General features: G+C 42.7%; 1 protein-coding gene across 1 annotated transcript; it reads right to left on the bottom strand.

Annotated features, from left to right (window-relative positions):
* Window positions 1-16: 16 nt before the first annotated feature.
* On the bottom strand, window positions 17-14,275 carry LOC118405859 (zinc finger protein 260-like). Its single transcript, XM_035805667.1, has 7 exons — window positions 14,089-14,275; window positions 12,457-13,525; window positions 5,035-5,096; window positions 4,818-4,901; window positions 4,139-4,396; window positions 3,041-3,130; window positions 17-1,367 (listed from the first exon to the last, which is right to left on the bottom strand). The coding sequence occupies exons 2-7, from the start codon at window positions 13,452-13,454 to the stop codon at window positions 1,054-1,056; spliced, it is 1,806 nt and encodes a 601-aa protein (XP_035661560.1). The 5' UTR covers window positions 13,455-13,525; window positions 14,089-14,275; the 3' UTR covers window positions 17-1,053.
* Between the last annotated feature and the right edge of the window lie 6,216 nt (window positions 14,276-20,491).

Below are 20,491 nucleotides of genomic sequence, written 5' to 3'. Positions count from 1 at the left end.
CATAGAGAAAGAACATATGGCTCCTGGATTGATCCTGCCACTTGCCATTTTTCCACATAAAAAGGGAGAAATCTCTACTGAAATTGCTACAATCTTTTAAAACAAATATAGACATGACATATAGAAATGTAGAAATGAAGCAAGAAACTATATAGATTATATTATATGCATGAAGTCTACATGTAAAATGTATCACATGTATCAATTCACATGTGTAAATGTGTGTAAATGGCACTGTTTACTCCTACTTCTATGCATGTATACATTGCAACTCATTGTTTGAGTTTTCAGAAATACTGTATAAAATATAACATGTATACTTAACATCAATGGCAGGCTCTGTCTACTCATGATGATGTAACACCTGCCCTCATTCCTTTAACACAGGGAGGAATAGGCCAATCAGAAGACACCTCATTACCATATACTGTAAATGCATTTAAGTTCGCGGGGATTTAATTTTGCGGTAGCGGGAAAAACGACTTTTCGCAGTGGATTTAATTTTGCGATAACACCATCTACTGCAGTCTAATACCTTAATAGAAAAATGTTTGCGGTGGATTTAATTTCGCGGTAAAGTGGTCGCCGCGAAAACCGCGAACATTAATCCACCGCGAAAATTTCTGCATTTACAGTAATGGCTTGTGAGCCAGTAATATTGCACCTCTTTGCCATATATGGTGGCGAGCAAGTCAATCATATGGCACTCATTACCATATGGTGTGGAACAAGCCAATCACATGGTACCTCAGTATCATGTGCTAGGGAATGAGCCAGTCACATGGCACCTTACTACCACATGATGGGGAATGAGCCAATCACATGGCACCTCATTACCATACAATGGGAAATGGGCCAATCAAATGGCACCACATCCCTACATGGTAAGAAAGAGACAAATCATGTGGCACTATGTCCTTTCTTATATATTCTACACATATTCTCTATGATGATATTACAACAGTGTTTATAATGTTCTGTTTAAAGGTTTGTTTCCAACCTAAAACAAGCTCTGGTTGGCAAATTCTTGCCCTTGAGTTACTTGATGTAAGTCTAATCTTGACCAGGCCCATGGCCTGCAATAGTCTTAAGATCTTGATTAAAAACGTCCACCGGCACTTGGTTCTTGCTAGAATCCACGTCCGTGGTAGCAATCGAGGTCAACTGTCGCCTGCCAATTTTACAGTTAGTCATAACGTTGTGTGCCGTCTCCATGTGTTTTCTGAGGAGGAAGCTGTGCTTGGTGTCGAAGTCACACATGTTACACTTGTAGGGGCGAAGGCTGGAGTGTTTCCTCACGTGTTTGCGTAGCCCGGCGTTGTCGGCTGAGGCGTAGTTGCACATCGTACACTTGAATGGCTTTTCTCCTGTTAAGGAAATCACAAGGAAGATTTTGAACAAGAATGTCAACTATTTCTAAAAACAGGCAGTTTTAAATTTATGATAAAGAAAAATGAACATGCTCTTGCTCCCTCTGTCTCTCTCTGTCTCTCTCTGTCTCTCTCTGTCTCTCTCTCTAACTTTGGAGTCATCTAATACTTACTTTTGAAAACATTTACTAGTGACAAACTTATGACAAAAAAAAAAAACTTAAGTACTGCACAGAAGCTATCTTGCTTCTTCTGTCTGTCTCTCTCTCTCTCTGTTTTTGGAGTCATCTAAAGATTTCTTTCTTCTTTTTCTTGAATTAGCACTAGGAAGGCTTACAATACTGTATTAAACTTTTTACCTGGTAACGGGTTCATGATGATCTTTATTCCACTTTCAGACTACAGTCAAACCTGCCCAAGACGACCACCCGGGGGACCGGAAAAAAGCGGTCGATTTGGACAGGTGGTCGCTGAGAAGAGTATCGACTCAAAACTTGCCCGATGCAAAGTATAAATGGTTTCCGTTGTGTTTAATGGCAAATAGCAAGCACACTGCACGCACGCAAAGAAGCGAGGTCTTTAATGCCAAATACAACACGCACACTGTTGACTGTAAATTTAACCTCAAAATCCGACGCAAACTGGCCGATTTCGGTACAAAATCGCGCTAATTATCATCAAAAATCGATGAAAACCTCAATTTTGTGGTCGTTACGGGTCCCAATTTGGGCCGGTCGCGGTCGCGTTGGCCAGGTGGTCGTTGAGAAAAGGTCGCTTAATGCTTACGTCAATGGGAAAATAAATCGGGACCGAGAAAAAGCGGTCGAAATGGCCAGGTGGTCGCTGGGAAGAGGTGGTCGCTCGGGCAGGTTTGACTGTATCTTTCAAAACACTAATTTTCAAACTTTTAACAAGAAAAAAAGAAAGAAAGAATACTCTTCCTATATCTGTGGTATAATCAAAAATGTTCTTTGGTCAACAACCAATATGGAAATTACAATATTTGTGCATTCAATCTTGTTACAATACTGTGTACCTAACCCTGATTCCAGACACCATACCTATAATACTAGCCTAGATGCCAGACTGTTTCCAAGGCTTACACGGGCCGAATCCTTGGCTCCAGCGCCAAACATGCCCCCAAGAGAATTCTACAACATGCCCTCCCGAGTTAGGCCAAATCTAGACAGTTTTTACCAATATCTGTGGAGATGTCGGGAGGGATCTGGAACGTTGGCTGTGGGACACCCGTGGCACTTGTAGTTATTAACAGCTATATAGCCTAATAAGCCCGCATTATATGCTAATGAGCCACCGAGGTCAGGATGCATCTACACGCGCGTGGAAGTTGTCGAGGACCCTGCTAAGCTATCGGGGACCCCTGCTAAGCTATCGGGCGAATACTCCAGACCTTTCGGGAGAAATTCTGCCGATATCTTTATGGCGATATTGCAGTTCCATCTAGACGCTGAAAAAAAGCTGTTGGCGAAATGTTGTCGGCTCACAGATATCGGGAAAAACTGTGTCTAGATCGTGCCTTAGACCCAGATACATAATAGATATTACTAATTATTAGTGAGATCAGGGGTCTGGCATCTAGGCAAATCTAATACAAATTTGGTAATCAAAAGACACTTTCTAAAAGACGTCATTTTATCCCCTGCACTCACCTGTATGTTTCCTCTTGTGCACATTAAGTTGTGACTTGTTAGCTGATCCATAGTTGCAGCCTTCAAAATCACACTTATATGGCCTCTCTCCTGCAAGATAAAATACATCAAAGGAATTTAACCCCAAAAACCTTGAACGAGAACTTGACCAATCTGTCATCAACAACACACTCTTGTGCTAGTTGAAACGTCTGACCGTTTCCAAAACCATATCCAGTTGCTTGAGTAACTACTTTTTGGCTAACAACACACTCAGTTAAATTGTGTAAGAGCAGTCAAGGTGCAAAGGTAGGAATTGACTGCGTCATTCTTCAATACAGTCCATGAACCTCCATCCTAGCAACAGACTTCAAAATACATTTTTTGCAACCCCAAATCCTTCTTATCTTGGAAAAATCTCAATTCAAAGAGTTAAAAGATAAGTATATGTAAAAAGGTAGTCCCATTGCCTTTTTAGGGCTGTAGAGGCAATGGTTTGTTTTCTACTGTGTCTAGGACACCGCCTTTTACCTCCCCAACCAAAGTTAGTCGGGTACCCATTTTAACACCTGAATGAAGTGATGGAAGTCATGCCTTTCCCAAGGACCCAAGATTAGTAGCATGACAAGATTCAAACCCACGACCTCTGGGTTCTTAGCCAAACACCCTGCGGTAATGCAAGACAACACAACAACAACCACGCACACAATTTGATACCAAATAACTAAATTAATCGGCAGATTCCCACAACTGTAGTCTTTAGTCTCAAAAAGTGGCGTTCAATAGTGATTTAGTTTGTTTAGGTACAGGTACAGGTACACAGATATTTAGGTCCAGACCTGTACCCAAAACAATCTTTAAAGGTATGTAGTACAGGTGCAGGTATGTAGGTACACAACCCTACATACAGTAAATGCAGAAACGTTTGCGGTGGATTAATGTCCATGGTTTTAACGGTGGCCGCTTTACCGCGAATTTAAAATCACCGGGAACATTTTTCCATGGCAGAAAGAGACTACTGCGCATATGGTGCTACCACGAACTTTAAACCACTGCAAAAAGTCCTTTTTCCCGCTACCGCGAAATTCAATCCCCGCAAACTTAAATGCATTACAGTACCTGTGTGATAGGCCCTCCCGTGGGTCACCAGTGAGTGAAAGTACGCCGTCTCAAACGTACACTGGTCGCACTTGTACAGCTTCAGCCCGTCGTGTTTGGCCTGGATGTGGTGCACGAGCTCGTAGTTCTTAAAGAACGTGTCTCCGCACACGTGGCACATCGCTGTTTTGATTCCGGCATGACGCAGCTCGTGTTGTTTCAGGTCCCCCTTGCGGGCGAACGTCTTATTGCACTGTCCACAGACGAATGGCTTTTCTCCTACAGGAAAGGGAATATGGGTGTTTTCATTCCTTTCACAGCAAAAAGAACTCAAATTTCTCCTACAGGATGTATGCAGTCAGCATCTACTAGTACATGTATAAAGTATTATAAAAAAATTTCATGATATCGTGAAACAAAATTTTATGACACTCATCTAGCTTGTGTATCATGCTGAAGGGCAGTTATGTACCTAGATATGGATACAGGTCTAAAATAGAGCTTTTCTTACTAAGTACATCTTTCTTTTACGTCAAATGTCATTCCTGCACCAGATGGTACATAGGGCAGCACCTATCTCTATTTTGATAGTCCTTGGGCCACATCGCTATGTACAATCCCTACAAACTCTTTCCAAAATGATTGTGTGCTTTTTCTTAAGAACTACTAAAGATGACAAAAAGTCAAACCTCTGTCTTACCTGTGTGCTTGACTTTATGTCTAAGTAGGCTGTCTTTCTTAGGAGTGACATAGTCACACTGGTCACACTTGATCATGCCTTCACCTGTCAACAAAGTTGGAGAACATTTATTAATATAAACTGAAAAAGTTGAAAGTAATGGTCTTCACTCAATCTTCATAACTTGTTCTTGAAAAGAACAATCTTATATTTGTCTCACTGTGAAGAAAGTCTTTACCTGTGTGACGTCTTTCATGCAAGATCAAGTTCTTCTGCCAGCGAGTCGTGAACTGACAATACCTGAAAAAGAAATCACAATAAAATTAAAACATCTTGGATTCTAAGAGCATAAATGGCAGCTATTTCTAATGTATATACCTCTGGAACATGTGCACATGAAGCCCTTAAAAATAAACTTTATCAAAAACTAAGGGATGCTTCAGGTATCTAACAGAATTTATCAAAACATCACTGAACTAGAAAGGTAATATTTGCAAGCAAATACAGAATGTTACCTTCACATGGTTTAGTCTAGCATTTCTACCTGGAAGGGTAAACTGATTAAGTTGCAGATGTTGACACAGGATAAGTCAAGACATGCAAGAAGGTACAAATAAATTTTGATGATTTTTTATCTATAACGTTATACATCTTGAATAATGAACACAACGTCCAATATTGTTCCAAACAGGGTTTCTCATCATCATCTCATCACAGCCCCATAGCTACAAGCCACAGGGGCAGTCTGTCTGTCCAAAAAGGTTATCCATTTCTGACGGTCGTCAACAGGGTTTACTCGGCGACATTTAGCGTGTCGTCTGCGGGAGCGTCAAGGCCTATGAATTTTTTCGGCTTGGGGAGGTCCAGAGAGAAATTTCTTGGCTTGCGGAGAGAGAGCCATGGAAAAAAAAAACTGGCTTCCTTCAACAATATGTATTCAAATGTTAAAAAAAATAAAGCTTTGAATCACTTGGAAAATTCATATTCTCTGTCTCTGACTTGGTGCAGAACGCGAGCCGCGAAGTTCAGTTGATAACATAAGAATAAGTTTAATTTTGCGCTTTCCGTCATTGTTGACGAACAAACTCGGCGCGTAAGTATAGACAAATTTTGCAAAAATCTCTAAAAAATCAGCGGATGTTTGCGGACGGTGCTGACTTTGATGATAATTCCTAACGCGCGCCGGCGGCGAGAGAGAAGCGAGAAGCGACTGGTCGAACCCAGTCGGTGCCGCGCCCCTCCCCCTAATGTTCTGGTCAGTCGCATCGTGCTAGCGCCGATGTTTTTGTTGTCATTTTCCCGGCCCCGATTAACTGTCAGTTGTTGCTACCATAGAAGTAAAAAAAATCGAACAATATGTGAAATTAAATAAGGTACTTTCAAAATAATCTCCGGTAAGCCGATCGGACCTCATATGCTTGCGCTCTATACGGGGGCGGGGCCCTACATGAAACGTGACAAATAGGTGTGCTTTTGATTCTTTAATTGACTGCTTATAAAATATGGACCGAATCTACCGGTGTCATCATGTTGCACCAAATTTGGGCTGACCGTCTATATGAAAATTAAGATGTCGAAGATATTTCCCAAAAGGTAGGCAGAGATTTGTTGATGTTGGCGGTGTTTTTTTTTTTGGCGACGAAACGCAATGTATTCTCCACTTACACACTTCCCATAATTAAGTGCGAGAGGGTTCCGGATATGGATGTTACTTGGATGCTACCACAGTTGCTCAGGGTGCGAAACCAGGGTGGAACCAGCTAAAACCTTCAGTACGAGGGCGGAAAAGCATATAAACTAATAAGTTGTCTGGCGAATATAGTACAGTTATCATTTGGGCCGAGAATCTTACAAGTTTTGTGGTCAGAAGTAACTACCTAACACGTGCACCACTGTGGCTGTTAGTTGGTTTCTTCCGATGACCTCAAGGGCCACACCTTGGCGTTTCGTCTGCAGCCTTTGTTTTTTTCCTGTCGGAAAGTGATTAAACCATTGTCCTGTGATCGGTTCCACACCAAACTATCATCTCCTTGATGTTTTCTGTGTTCGGAATTGGTTAGAACCAATTTTCTGTGCCCTTGGAGTCAGTTCCGGAGTTCGGAGCAGCCATATCCGGAACCCTCTCGCACTTAATTATGGGAAGTGTGTAAGTGGAGAATTGGGTTTTACCTTCAGTGGGTGCTTCGATGATGGATGCTTGGTGCTTGGTTTGGTTCAAGAGGGTCTGCATGGGGAGTTCCGACAACGATTTACGCTGAATTTAAAAGAACCCCCCTACGTATTACGCTAAATCAAGGAAGGCAATTACGCTAAATTTGGTCGCCTCGCTACGAATTACGTAGATAAGATGGTTTTCCCTACGAATTACGGGAAATAAAATTGGCTGCCTACGCCTTACGTAAAAGAGCATGCAGACCCTCGTTCAACACGACCGCATGCAACTGCTACAACTGTATGTTCGGAAATACCATTGCATTGTGGTTTCGGACTTCAATATCCTGGAAAATGGCCATATAACATCTATTCCACAAGATTGCACAAGAAAAAAAATGATTTTATCAAGAAAGCGACCGAAAATCGACATAAATAATACTATGTAGTGAGGTTAAAGCATAATGTACACTCCGATGTAAGGCTTGTGACAACTTAGCTCAATCGGTAAAGTCATACTCCTTCAGATCCGAAAGTCCCTGGTTCGAAACCGTGAGGGGGTGTTTTTCTTTTTAAATATTGAAGATAATATATAAATATTCTATTTATTTATTGATATTATACTTGTATATATCATTTTTTATTTATTCTAGTATTCATTTTATATATGCAAGGCCTTTGTCTTATGAACAGGACTTCATAGATTCCAAACCCGGCATTCGAATTTTTCTGTTCATGGTAATGGAAATACCGTGCAGCGGTTCCTATGCGCGGTAAGATGATTCTCGCAAAACACTCGCCACTAAACTACTATTCATGATGTAAACAGAGGCTCTTGATGTTGTTTGCATGAAACTCCATCAAAAACAGCGATCCTTTCTTACGTACAGTAGCAAATGTTCAGTATCGACTACACTCATAAACAATACACGTAACAACTTAGTTCAATCGGTAAAGTCATACGACTTCGGATCCGAAAGTCCCTGGTTCGAAACCGAGAGTGGATTTTTTCTTTTTAAATATTGAAGATAATATATAAATATTCTATTTATTTATTGATATTATATTTTTATGTATCATTTTTTATTTTATTTTAGTATTCATTTCATGTATGCAAGGCCTTTGTCTTATGAACAGGATTTCATAGATTCCAAACCCGGCATTCGAATTTTTCTGTTCATGGTAATGGAAAATACCGTACAGCGGCTCCTATGCGCGGTAAGATGATTCTCACAAAACACTCGCCACTAAACTACTATTCATGATGTAAACAGAGGCTCTTGATGTTGTTTGCATGAAACTCCATCAAAAACAGCGATCCTTTCTTACAGTAGCAAATGCTTCATTGTTCAGTATCGACTTCATTCAGAAGTTTTCAGACAACATGGATGTGGAAAGTCACACCGCTCGACACAAAAGTATGGAAATTTTCATGAATATTAGCAAAATTATCCAGGAAAACAAGGAAGAAATGTTGTAAATGCGGAAACCAGTATAATAGAGATGAGGTAGCTGTTAATTGGTTTGGATATTTGTTTGACATTTGGTAGTCAATTTAGATAGAATCTTGTCACAGTGCTGATGGTGCTTTTTCAAGTGTACATAAGTACCTGAGTATATTGATAGATTTTATAATGAACTTATTGTACATTTAAAATAAAGTTGTAAGCCAAGACCAGCTATTAAACAGTACTCCTTTCCAAAATAACAATTTTTCTTATAGACGCAACAGCCCTTGAGTGACTTTTTCTAACAGATTTTACTTCAAGAAAAAGACAGTTCACACTCATAAACGTAGACGAAACGCCAGCTTTTTTGCATTTTGCGACTTGCAGTCGCAAAATGCCTTCTATCCATAGTAGTCGCCGTTGTGATGGGGTGATGGAGTGATGTTGAGATGAACGGACCTGTTCAATCCATGCCGAACATTTCTATATCTGTTAAAACAGGCATTTCTTCAACATGTTCGCACTGGCGCAGTGGTTAAAGTTTACGCAGTCTAAACCAATGCACCCGGTTCGAATCCGGGGAGGTAGATTTTTTTTTTTTCTTTTTTACATCCATTAAAATACTAATTTTTACATCCATTTGGCCACACCAATTTATTTCTTTGGTTAACGGATTCGCCGCTTCGTTTTTTTGCCGAATAGAAAAAAAAATTTAAAAAAAAAAAATTAAAAATGCCCCGCAACAGAGCTCACTCAAAAACAGGCAGTGTAGTGAAATTTGCTGCAGTTCATGCAAATTTTAACAGGTGGCGTCTAGATCTAGATTCAGGCACATATGTGAATCTCTCCATGCGCCAATATCAGGTTTAGTTACTCTGTTCTATTTATATGACATTCTAATAACTAGAAAAAAACGTTCACACACGCAAACATTGGCAAAATGCCAGCTTTTTTAAAAGCACTTGTTTAAAAGCACTTGTTTCGTAATGATTTTCTTAGTCGGACCATCGCAAACAGTGCATTCAGTCCCTTTCCCCGTGAAAACATCAGCTAGTTTGTGCTAGATACAGCCTCAAATGAGGCAAGAAGTACATACAGTCACAATTTTATTGTCAAATATTATAGAATTGAATTCTCGTTTCTATCTACTTGAATTAGACTAACTTCTGAAGAGAGCAAAATTAAAACAAGCGTACCAAGTTACGGCACACTGCGTAGCACAAAATCGGAAGGCGCATTCACAGCTTGAAACGTCTCACAGAGTTTGCCGCTTGTACAACGCAGCGCAAGGGTTCTCCTCAGCATGCTCAGTCACACTTTTACGTTTTCTATGAACCATATACCCAGTGTGAAATCGAATGTTACACATATCCTGTTTATGTCGCAGTAAGAGCGCAGCGCGATCGCCGTCTAGTGGAAATTTCGAAAGGGGGCCTTACCAACTACTGTAAATCGCACAAATTCACAGTAACAGCTGATTAGCATAATCGCTAAAATTGCCACAAATCTATTATATTCGTTCACGTCCCGCAGTTGCCGGACACTCTCAGAGCAGAAATTGATATGGCTACCCCTGCACACTGCAAGTGATCTTCACAGTACGCAGCACATCTCCGCTATGCTTCCTGTCACAGTCAATCTGTGTAAATTCATTCATATTTTGAACGGCCCAATCATTTTTTTCAGAGCCCGCAATTCATATTTCATAAATTTCTTTTATTTTTAGCAAACAATTTTGATTTACGTTTGATGTACGTAGTTTGTTTATGCCCTCATTATCAATACGTGCCGCAGTCGGCACACTTCAAACCCGTCCGCCTGTCAATCATGCAAACTTGAAGGGGTTAGGTTTCTGCTACACTTAACTTTCGCGTTGGCTTATGCTGATTTGTGCCTGGGGATTTGTGCTGTGCCGGCCACTCCCACCGTGTATAAAGCTGTAAGTAGATTTATTGTAATTCACCCAGACTTCGTTTCCGTCCTCCACTTGCTTGCTGGGGACCAACGCAGCGCTCACACAGTGGTAACTTACATGATGAACAACAAGGTGAACGGAATGACCGTGACCTAACATGGGGAGGGCGTTCCACGCTGCAGTTAATCGTGTTTGTTCAGGTCAGTTTAATAGCGAAATAAACTCATCAAGTCCATCGTTTGTGTTTCACATACCTTTATGTCTCAGGCGTAAAACTTTGAGTTTGCATGACGATCGTTATGCATGTTTTTTTTATGTAACAGCCGGCAACACGCAGTGACCTTGCGTCTAACGTAGTCATGTGTTGTTGTTTTTTTGCTCAAATGTTCTTGTTGACTCAAAAATCGGTTAACTACAACCGTGACACCAATCCTTGTTTCATTTAGACGACAGCTCTATGTATGAGCTTGAAAAACGAACAGGTCTCGCTACATTTTTATGATTAACGTTATATGCCAGTTACTTATCATGTCAGGAGACATCCAAAGAAATCACCACATACACGTAACGTTACTACAGTTGTCGGCCTGTCTGGGAAAATTGCAGTAGTGCTCTGAATGCGTTTGTTCACCAAATTATCGCGTGTGTACGCACGAGTGCTGGCGTACTACACATCGTGTGTGTTCGATTCTACGTAACTCAAACACAACATAGAATCCGAACAATGTTTGGATGGCTCAGAGTTAAACTGACTTGTGCAGGTAGCAAAACCTTTAGCTTAAACAAAATCAAGAAAAGTATCGAAACAAATGCTTAGATTTGACTCGATATAGACCTTAACCGAGACACGGTTTGGGGGCATTAAATTTCATTCTGCCTGCCCTCAATTTCATTCTACCTTCCTTGAAGTTGATATAACGGTTACTAGTATGCAAAAGGTGCCGATATTCGGCAAAATAAAGTCAAAGCTCTGTGAATTTCTTGATCCGATTTATTACTTCTTGGTAAAATGAATTCCACAAATCATTCAGAGGACGGCTTCTGCCTCAATTCAGGCCGTCCAAAGCAAGATGAAGTCATCATTTGACGGGCGGACACTTCCGTGTTGCGTAGTAGCGGTCGTTGACCTCGTTCGAACACCATGTTCCATAACTCCCGGGCGGGTTCCATAGCTACCGGTCGTTGACCTCGGGTCCTTGGAACGTGGTTCTAGTGTTCTATGGGGGCTCGAAAGTTCGATTTTGTGTTAAAATTGCTAGTTTTTTCACCCTTTTTTGCCTCATAAAATCATTTTTTGGCGTCTTTGGGGGACCAAATGACCAAGGTGCAGTGCCTTATGTGCAGACCTACCAGCTTGCTGAATTATGAGATACTCCAAGGTCTAGTTTTGGAGATATTCATGTTTTTTATTTGTGCGGAAAAGAAGAAGAAGAAGAAGAAGAAGAAGAAACGATGCAAAAACAGTATGTACCTTCTGTGAAGGTAACATAACTAGAACTCATAATGATTAGTGACATAATACATGTAGGGTGTTTGGCTCAACCCCCCGAGGTCCTTGATTAATTCAAATCACCCACAAATCATACTGCCATTGTGCCCTTGGGCACAAATTTCTTCACTTCATTCAAGTGAAAATGAATACCTAGCTTTGGTTAGGGACGTCCCTCATCTAGGACATTAAACGGAGGCCATGTGTTTGCGGACAGCCACTCCTGCAGTACAAACCCACCACACTTATCAAAAAGAGTAGACGCCCACCCCGGTGTGAGTGGATCAAATAAATCTGCCCAAATACTGTAAATGCATTTAACTAAGTTTGCGGGGATTAAATTTCGTGATAATGGGGAAAAGGACTTTTTGCGGTGGTTTTAATTTTGTGGTAACACCATAGACTGTAGTCTAATACTATAATAGACAAATGTTCACGGTGGTTTTAAGTTTGCGGTGAAGTGGTCACTGCGAAAACATTAATCCACCGCGAACATTTCTGCATTTACAGTATGCAGCTTGTACTCTTCAAACCTGGTATGTTACACCAGGAGGCAGTTTACTGGGTATTAAAAATACAAACACATGATAACTAATACTTTTAAAGCAAGATCCATAATAATAATGATCCAACTTTAGATACCATTGACATACATACTTGCATTCGTGCATCCTCTGATGTCCCAACTGGTGTCTGCGCAGGTTTTTCAAACTCTTAGCGAGGAAGTTACAACTGTTACACTTGTACTCCACTTTACCATGAGTCTCCAACATGTGTGACTCTAAGTCTTCCCTCTTCCGGCCTGAGTAGCCACAGATGTGGCACTTCAAGAGATTGTCAAGTTGCTGCTTCTTTGCTCTTGATTTTCTCACTCTTTTAGTCTTAGTTTTCGGTTTGTTACTGTCTTCATCATCATTGCAATTGTCCCTAGACCTTAGTTTTGTCTTTGCATCTTTTGCATTGTTGGTTTCAGAGCAATCAGTTGAGTCTTCTTGATTTGATGTATTCTTTTCTTTCACACTTTGAGTAGAGCAAGGTTGGTCTTTAGGTCCGACGTAGTTCAAATCTTCGCTGACGTCAGTTTCCTCTTCCTTGTCTTCGCAAACGGAAGCCATATCTATCGTCACTTTGCTGCGTCCTCCCGTATCGTGATCGGAGCTTGTTTTCTGGCGACCCTTTCCCGACGTATCCGTTAAGAGCGTGCTCATCATTTTCTGAAACTGTTGTCCGTCCCAGTCTGCCATCTCCTGTAAACTAGGACCAACTGGTTCCTTCCCTTCTGCTACATCGTTTGGCTGATAGCTGACTCTGTAGGTGCAGCTGCTCTGCTCAGCTGAAGCATGTGATACAGCTGCAGCTGTATCCTGTGCAGGTGCAACATTCTCACAACTCACCTGAAGATGCTCCACAAACTTCTCCACACTTCCAGCCTGGAAGCTGCACCTGGAGCAGGTGATGTTGATGACAGGTGGTTTCAGGTGTCCGTACAGGTGCAGGGCGCATAGCAGGTCTGTCAGCATCTGCACCAGGTCCGAACAGGGGCGGCAGGTGGTCTCACTCTGGAGTTCCTGCTGTACATGATCCACTAACCACTGTCTGTAGACAAGTGTGTTACAGTGGGAACACACCACACTCTCAGTGACATCCATTCTCATGGAGTAACAGATACTTTTGAAGTTTTAATCTTGAGAAACTAGAGGTTCTTGATGTTGGTCTTGCAACCTTCCTGCAAAAACAAGATAATAATCATATATTTAGTCATTGAACACAAATTTAACAGGCATAAGTCAAGGGGTGACTATCGTCAAAGCAGAGGTTATGGTCGCGATTTCGTTCAGAATGCTGACCAAAAAAAAACAGGGCAGAGAGGACAGAAGAGACTCGGGAGTTATACTACGGCTGGATACCAGGCTAACTAAGTCCTCCAACCATAACCTCAGCTTGGAGAATATTATAAAGGGATGCAAAAATGTCAGACTTGTAATTTGTCAACATAATTTTTATATTGGACAAGGGAATATCTTTTTCCTTGGGTACGAATATGGCTCTTCTACCATTTCCACAGGCACGTTACAAACATTCAATTGAAACAATAACCCACTATTGTTTTTAACCTACGTTATACATGTATGTAGACTACTTCCGTGCTGATAATATTTGGTGTAGTGAAACGCCCCCCCAAGGCTTCAATAGATATCGATGATCGTATTTCAATATTTGACAGAATCATAATTATTTTTTTCCTTCTAAATGTTCCCATAGTTGTTAAGAAAGGGAAATCCTGCTCACCAAGTGCAGTAGAAGATGAATATTGTCATTTGACGAATGTTCGTCAACCAAAATATTTTTTTTTTCATCTCCAGGCCGCCATGTTGGAAATGGTGCATGATGGGATGGATGGGATATTCCATTCCAAATATTGTGTTCAAGTTGGGGAAACGAAGTTCAAATTTAAATGGATGGATGGATGGATGGATGAATAAATGAGTGAGTGAGTGAGTGAGTGAGTGAGTGAGTGAGGGAGTGAGGGAGTGAGTGAGTGAGTGAGTGAGTGAACGAATGAATGAATGAATAAATGAATGAACGAATGAAGGGAAGGAGTATGTACTTGGTTCTGAAGCTTTATCAAGGGCTGCCAACAAGCAGTGCACGTTGATTGCTGGAGAATTTGTATACTGGTGAGCATTTTTGTACTTTACAGGACGTTCCGGGGCCACCTTTATATAATAGGGGGCCTTGACTGAAAGGGGCTAGCAACCGACAGACGTAAACACCACGTATGGAGGGTGAGCCGACAGGAGAGGAGGAGGGCACACATGCAGCCACGGGAGAAGAGGAGCTGGAGGGCTCGGGGATGTGGCTCAGAGGGATAGAAGACATCTCCTTTGAAGATGACGCAGAGACACCCAGAGAGATCCTGGAGCTGGTGAGGAACCACATAGAAGGCCTTGACAGGAATGCAGCCAAAAGGAAGGTACTTGCAGCCAGTAGCTACAACGAACACATACTGAACCACACAAGAGAGGCCTTGTTTGCAATAGCCAGACAACAGAGGAGGGATTGCCCACAGGGGCAGCCAAAGAAAAGAACATACAGAGCTAACACTGAGCCAGTCGCTAACAGGTTAGCAGAAGATTGTTGTGCCTTATTCCAGTTTATAGAAGGTGGGAGGAACCTGGCAGAGATAAAGAAAATGTTCCCCCATGGTACCCAGAACAACACATGGCAGAGTCCAGCTATCACAAGGAGTAGAGGGCTGAACACTATCCTAGAAGAGGGGGAGGATGAAGATGTGGTAGCAAAAATACTGGCGGAAAATGCAAGTCTGAGAGAGATGCTGAAGACAGAAATGAGAGAAGTGAATGAGAAGCTTACGAGCATGAGCAATAGGGTGAAACACCACGAAGAAGCGAGGGTTGATGTAACCGAACACTGTGACAGGCAACTCAAAAGTATACAGGACGAGTTAGCAACCAACAAGGGATCTCAACTTGTATTATCAGAAGATATAGAAAGTATGAAAGGGAAGCTGAAGAAACTAGAAGCAACTCAAGTAAGAATACAGACCACAGTTTCAACATGCAACAACAAGATCCTTTCCCTAGAGACAGAAATCCACACTCTGCAAGGCTCTGCCAAGAAGTCTGACACAGAAAGAGAGGCTAAGTTTGGAAATATTACCAAATATGTACAGAGCCTGGCCTTCTCGCTGGAAGAAAGGATCAGAGAGCAAGAGTACGGTCTGTCTACAACACACGAGAGAATTAAAGAGATGAAGGAGAGGTTGGACTACCTAGAACCTAAGAGCTCCACAACAAGCTGCCTCACATGTGAAACAACAGGACAGATAAAGAGTCAGAAAATGGGGAGTACCACTGAAAGTAACCAGTCAAGGAGAAACAGGAGTCGTGAAAAATCTGCAGAAGAAGCATTGAACGAAGCTCAGGATGAAGATGCAATAACATACCTACCTACAGGAAGCACGAGACAATCCACAAAACCCAGACAACACAGACAGACACAGACAGAAACCAGGTCAACGAACAAAAACTGGTACACGCAGACACGCAGAAACAGGCCTGGCTAGCAGAAGTGGAAGCACAGAAGAGGAAGCACAGAAGAGAACTGTAACATAAACCAGACTGACGAGGGCAGTATTATCAACCTGGACCGGGAGAGAAAAGAGAGATGAAATAGGACAGACGACAACACACAGGGTTCCTGAACAGTTACCAGTACAAAACAAAGAAAAGACCAGACAACAGGGGGCTGTGATCAGATCAGATCAAAGCAGTACAGGGCCAGGAGACAGTGGTCGAAGTCCAGAGGGCGAGAACCAAGAAGAGAAAGCGAATGCGCAAAGAAGACCTTCTAAACAGACAAACAGGTTACAAGAGGGGAGGAAACCAGAAAATACACAGGTCAAGACCTACAAAGAAGCTGTGACACAAGTGCAGGAAAGACACCCCCCTTGTAGTAACACATTAGAGACAGCAGAGATGACACTCAGTGTTGGGGCGGAAGGGACGAAAGAACACAGGAAGAGAAACCCTCAAAGCCCTTCTATCAGAAAAGACAGAACACAACTGCACACATGGGAGAGAGACAGGGTAGCAAGTTCTGTCACAACAGTAGAGAGAGGAGATAGACTACAGAGACGAGGAAACAAACACCAACCAAGCAAACATGTAAGCACGACAGGAGCATGGTCATATGATGTACCCAGGCGTGGAGCGCACAGAGAAGGTGTTGACGACACACAGCACTGTGACACAATAGGGGGTGGAGTACAACCCTTGGAGAGAACAACATTTGCAGGGAAAGTCACAGGTTCCCCTAACCACACACAACAGAGGTGCATTGAGGAGAATAATGAGAACAGCACAGAGTTCTCAGACTTTGTTGGAATTGAGAGACACAGACTGAAGAGAAAGAGATTCTTCCTGGGCTACATGAAGAGAACTGAGACCAAGAAGCTACAAGACACAATCTACAGATACGCTGACAGCAAAGGAGTACAGCTAACTTTTGTAAGGGTGATGATGAACAAACAAAAGGACATGGCCTTTGCCAGAGTAAATGTGTTATTGCACCAAGCCCACAGGGTGACAGAAGAAAACTTTTGGCCAAGAGGAGTAAGATGCAGAGAGTGGGTGTCAGAGAGAGTGTACAAGAGTAAGGAGACAGAGTCAGGAGCAGACAGGATACAAGGCTACACCCACTATGACAGAAACCAACAGTAGAGCCCGAGCTGCTACAGCAGATTCATCTAAAGAGCTAACAGTTGGCTGCTATAATGCCAGAGGACTAGTGACAGCACTGCCATTCATAAGGAAACAGCTGGCTCATATAAACATCCTTGCAGTTACCGAACACTGGCTATACCAAGATGCACTACCAGAACTTGACAAAGTGATGAAGAGCCACAGAGGGTGGGGGAGAGCAGATAACCGGCTAAAGGAATTCAAACATACCACAAGTTGGAGAAGAGGGCAAGGTGGAGTTGCCTTACTGTGGAAGGAGAGTATTGACTATGCAGTACACAAACTGGAAGATGGCAATGACAGGATTATTGGACTGAGAGTAAGGCTCCAAAGCGGCCAGAAAATCTTTGTCTTTGCAGCCTATATGCCACATAGTGGCTTGACAATAGACAACTACAGAGAGCACTTGGACATTATGACAGAGTTATGCAGAAAGTACGAAAATGAAGGTGAAGTGATCTTTGTCGGAGACTTTAATGCAGACCTCGGCAAACAGGGAGGCCCAAGAGGCAGAGGTCAGCCATCCAAACTGGGCAAAGAACTATGGGGCACACTAGATGAACTGGACTTGTTTTCTCTGAACTTGAGCCATCTCTGCAAGGGACCACTCCATACCTTTCAAGCTAATGGAGACAAGCACTTGTCCACGATAGACCACATCCTTATACCTCACTCTCTGTCGACAGAAGCAGTCTCATGCAAAGTGATTGGTGATTGCAGCCTCAACTTATCAGATCATAGCCCCATAGTTGCCTCATTCGCCAACAAACCAAATGAGTTCGAAGAAGCAGTGATCAGACCAAAACTCAACTGGCACAGAGATGGAGACCAGACAATCAAAGAGACTTACAAAAAAAGAGTGAGTGAGAGGCTAGAAGCAAACAGTGCTCCAGCCACATGGTCAGCAGAGTCCATAGAGAAAGATCTTGATACAATAATAACAGTACTGAGAACAACAGGAGAAGAAGTGATACCCACAAATAAGTGCAAGAAACACCAGAAACCCTACTGGTCACCAATGCTGACAGAAGCGCACCAGCAACAAGTGAGCGCTTGGATACAATGGAAAGAAGGGGGAAAACCAAGAGAAAAAGAGAACCAACTGTACAAGGCTTATAAAGAGAGGAAGAACCAGTTCAGGTCAGAACTGAGGAAAGCAAAACTCTTACAAGAAGCCAAACAGAATGAAGAGCTGGCAGTCCTAGCAGCATCTAACGACAAAGAGTTCTGGAAAAAGATCCGACAGAGAAAGGGCAGAACCAACAGGCCGCAAGCAGTAAAAGTGGGGGAACAAGTCATCAACAATCCCAGTCAAGTGAGAGAAACTTGGGCAAGACACTTTGAGACATTGGGCAACGAACAAGAAGAGGAAGCCATGCGCTTCGATGAAATACACAAGAACCAAATCACAGAAGAGGTAGCCAAGATGGAAGAAGAAAGCTACAACAACCTGGAAGGGATACTGGAAGAACCCTTCTCCCCACAAGAGGTAGCCTCTGTTTGCCAGGGTTTGAAGAATGGAAAGAGTGGAGGCAGAGATGGCCTGGTATACGAACATATCAAGTATGGAGGTGAGGCATTGTGGGCTCGTTTGACATTGCTGTTCAATGCAATAAGAGAGAAAGAACACATCCCAGAGGGCTTTAAGAAAGGACTGAAGATACCCCTCCTTAAGCAAGGCAAAACAAACAAAACAGACATGGACTCGCACCGGGGTGTGACGCTGCTACCTGTCATTTCTAAAGTATGGGAGAGGACATTGTTTAATAGATGGAATCCTTGGCTACATGATAGAAGTATACCTCACCAACTCCAGAATGGGGGACAAGTTGGATGCAGCAACATCACTACCGCCTTCATTGTGAGAGAAGTGATCAACCACTACATTGAAAGAGGCAGCCTAGTATACGGCTGCTTCCTTGATACAAAGAAAGCTTACGACACAGTCTGGCTGGAGGGAATGTTGTTTAAAATGTACAAGAAAGGAGTAAATGGCAGACTATGGAGACTCCTCAAGCTCATGCACACCGGTTGTACATATTCTGTCATGCTGAATGGAGGTTTTTCCAGAGAATTCAGCACTTCAAGAGGTGTGAACCAAGGAGGTGTATTGTCCCTTACCTGCTATCTACTAGCAACAGATGATGTACACGACGAACTACAGCAACAGTCGGGAGGAGTGAGCATAGGAGGGATCAGTTGTGCTTCGCCTGCCTTAGCGGATGACATATGTCTGCTGGCGAGCACACAGGCAGGTCTGCAGAGAATGATCGACACGATGGAATGTTATGGAAAAAGATGGAGATTTGAATTTGCACCAGGAAAAAGTAAATGCATCATCTTTGGGCAGACAACTAACAGCCATAACGCGGCCAGTGAAACAACCTTGTGGAAAATGGGAACAAGTTCTATACCGGAGACAGCTACAGTAACGCATGTTGGGGTACAACACTCTGCCAACATGTTATCAAAAGAACCCATTGAGGGGGCATGCAGAAAAGGGAAGGGAAAGATTAGTGCGATTCTGACAACAGGTTCTGAAGGACAACACCCCAACCCGCTAATCTACAAGACCTTGTACAACACATTGGTCATTCCCAGCATGCTACATGGGTGCGAGTTTTGGGACCCTTCAAGCAGCGATCTACTTAAACTAGAGAGAGTGCACAGAAGGGGAGCAAAAAACATGCAAGGCATGCACTTCCAGACAGAGACGACGGCGTGTCTTAGTGCGATAGGACTGACAAGTCTGAAGTCAATCCTGGACAAATGTAAACTCTGCCTTTTCGGAAAGCTCGTCAGTCTGCAAAACACTGTACTTGCAAAGAGAGTGTTCCTCATCAGGCTGTACTCCTACATCCTAGCAAAGCCAGGCAGTAAGACAAGAGGATTTGTGGACGAGTGTTTTGAAGTTGCTAAGGAATATGGCCTGGTGGAGTGGCTGGAAGGATACTGGTTGACAACAGACTTCCCTACAGTAGATGCATGGAAACAGCTAGTAAAGACGACAATACAGACACAAGAGAGTGAGAGGTGGAGGGAAAGCACTGCATCAGAAACCAACTGCCACAGGTTCTACAGAGTCCACCAGACAAACAACAAACCCCACAAGCTATGGACACTAGCAAGACAACAGCCAGAGTATCAGAGAGACCTTAAGAACCTCATACTCCTCAGTACCATCCCAACCAGACACACCGTAAAAGCATGTCCAACCTGCCACAACGCTACAGAAGACTTGGTCGGTCATCTATTCACCAGATGTTTCACATTTAACCACTTACGACAAACCCTGGCGGAAGAAATAGCAAACACCCTGGGAGTAAGAGTCATGGCAAAAGTGCACGAGCAACCAGATGAGAGATTCACAGAGGTCATGCTGGGTGCCGAGATAGTAGAAGAAGCTGTAGAACCAGCTGTGTGGAGCG

The sequence above is a fragment of the Branchiostoma floridae genome, chromosome 18 (genome assembly GCF_000003815.2).
Source record: "Branchiostoma floridae strain S238N-H82 chromosome 18, Bfl_VNyyK, whole genome shotgun sequence".
In the NCBI taxonomy this organism is placed as follows: Eukaryota; Metazoa; Chordata; class Leptocardii; order Amphioxiformes; family Branchiostomatidae; genus Branchiostoma; species Branchiostoma floridae.
Note: the sequence above shows the minus strand (reverse complement) of the source record. Positions and strands in the feature narration are given on the sequence as shown.

Coding starts and splice junctions, on each gene's coding strand:
- LOC118405859 (XM_035805667.1), bottom strand. CDS start 13,454: ATGAGAATGGATGTCACTGAGAGTGTGGTGTGTTCCCACTGTAACACA. Junction 4,902..5,034: donor GCATGAAAGACGTCACACAG/GTAAAGACTTTC, acceptor CTTTGTTGACAG/GTGAAGGCATGATCAAGTGT. Junction 1,368..3,040: donor GCACAAGAGGAAACATACAG/GTGAGTGCAGGG, acceptor TTTCCTTAACAG/GAGAAAAGCCATTCAAGTGT.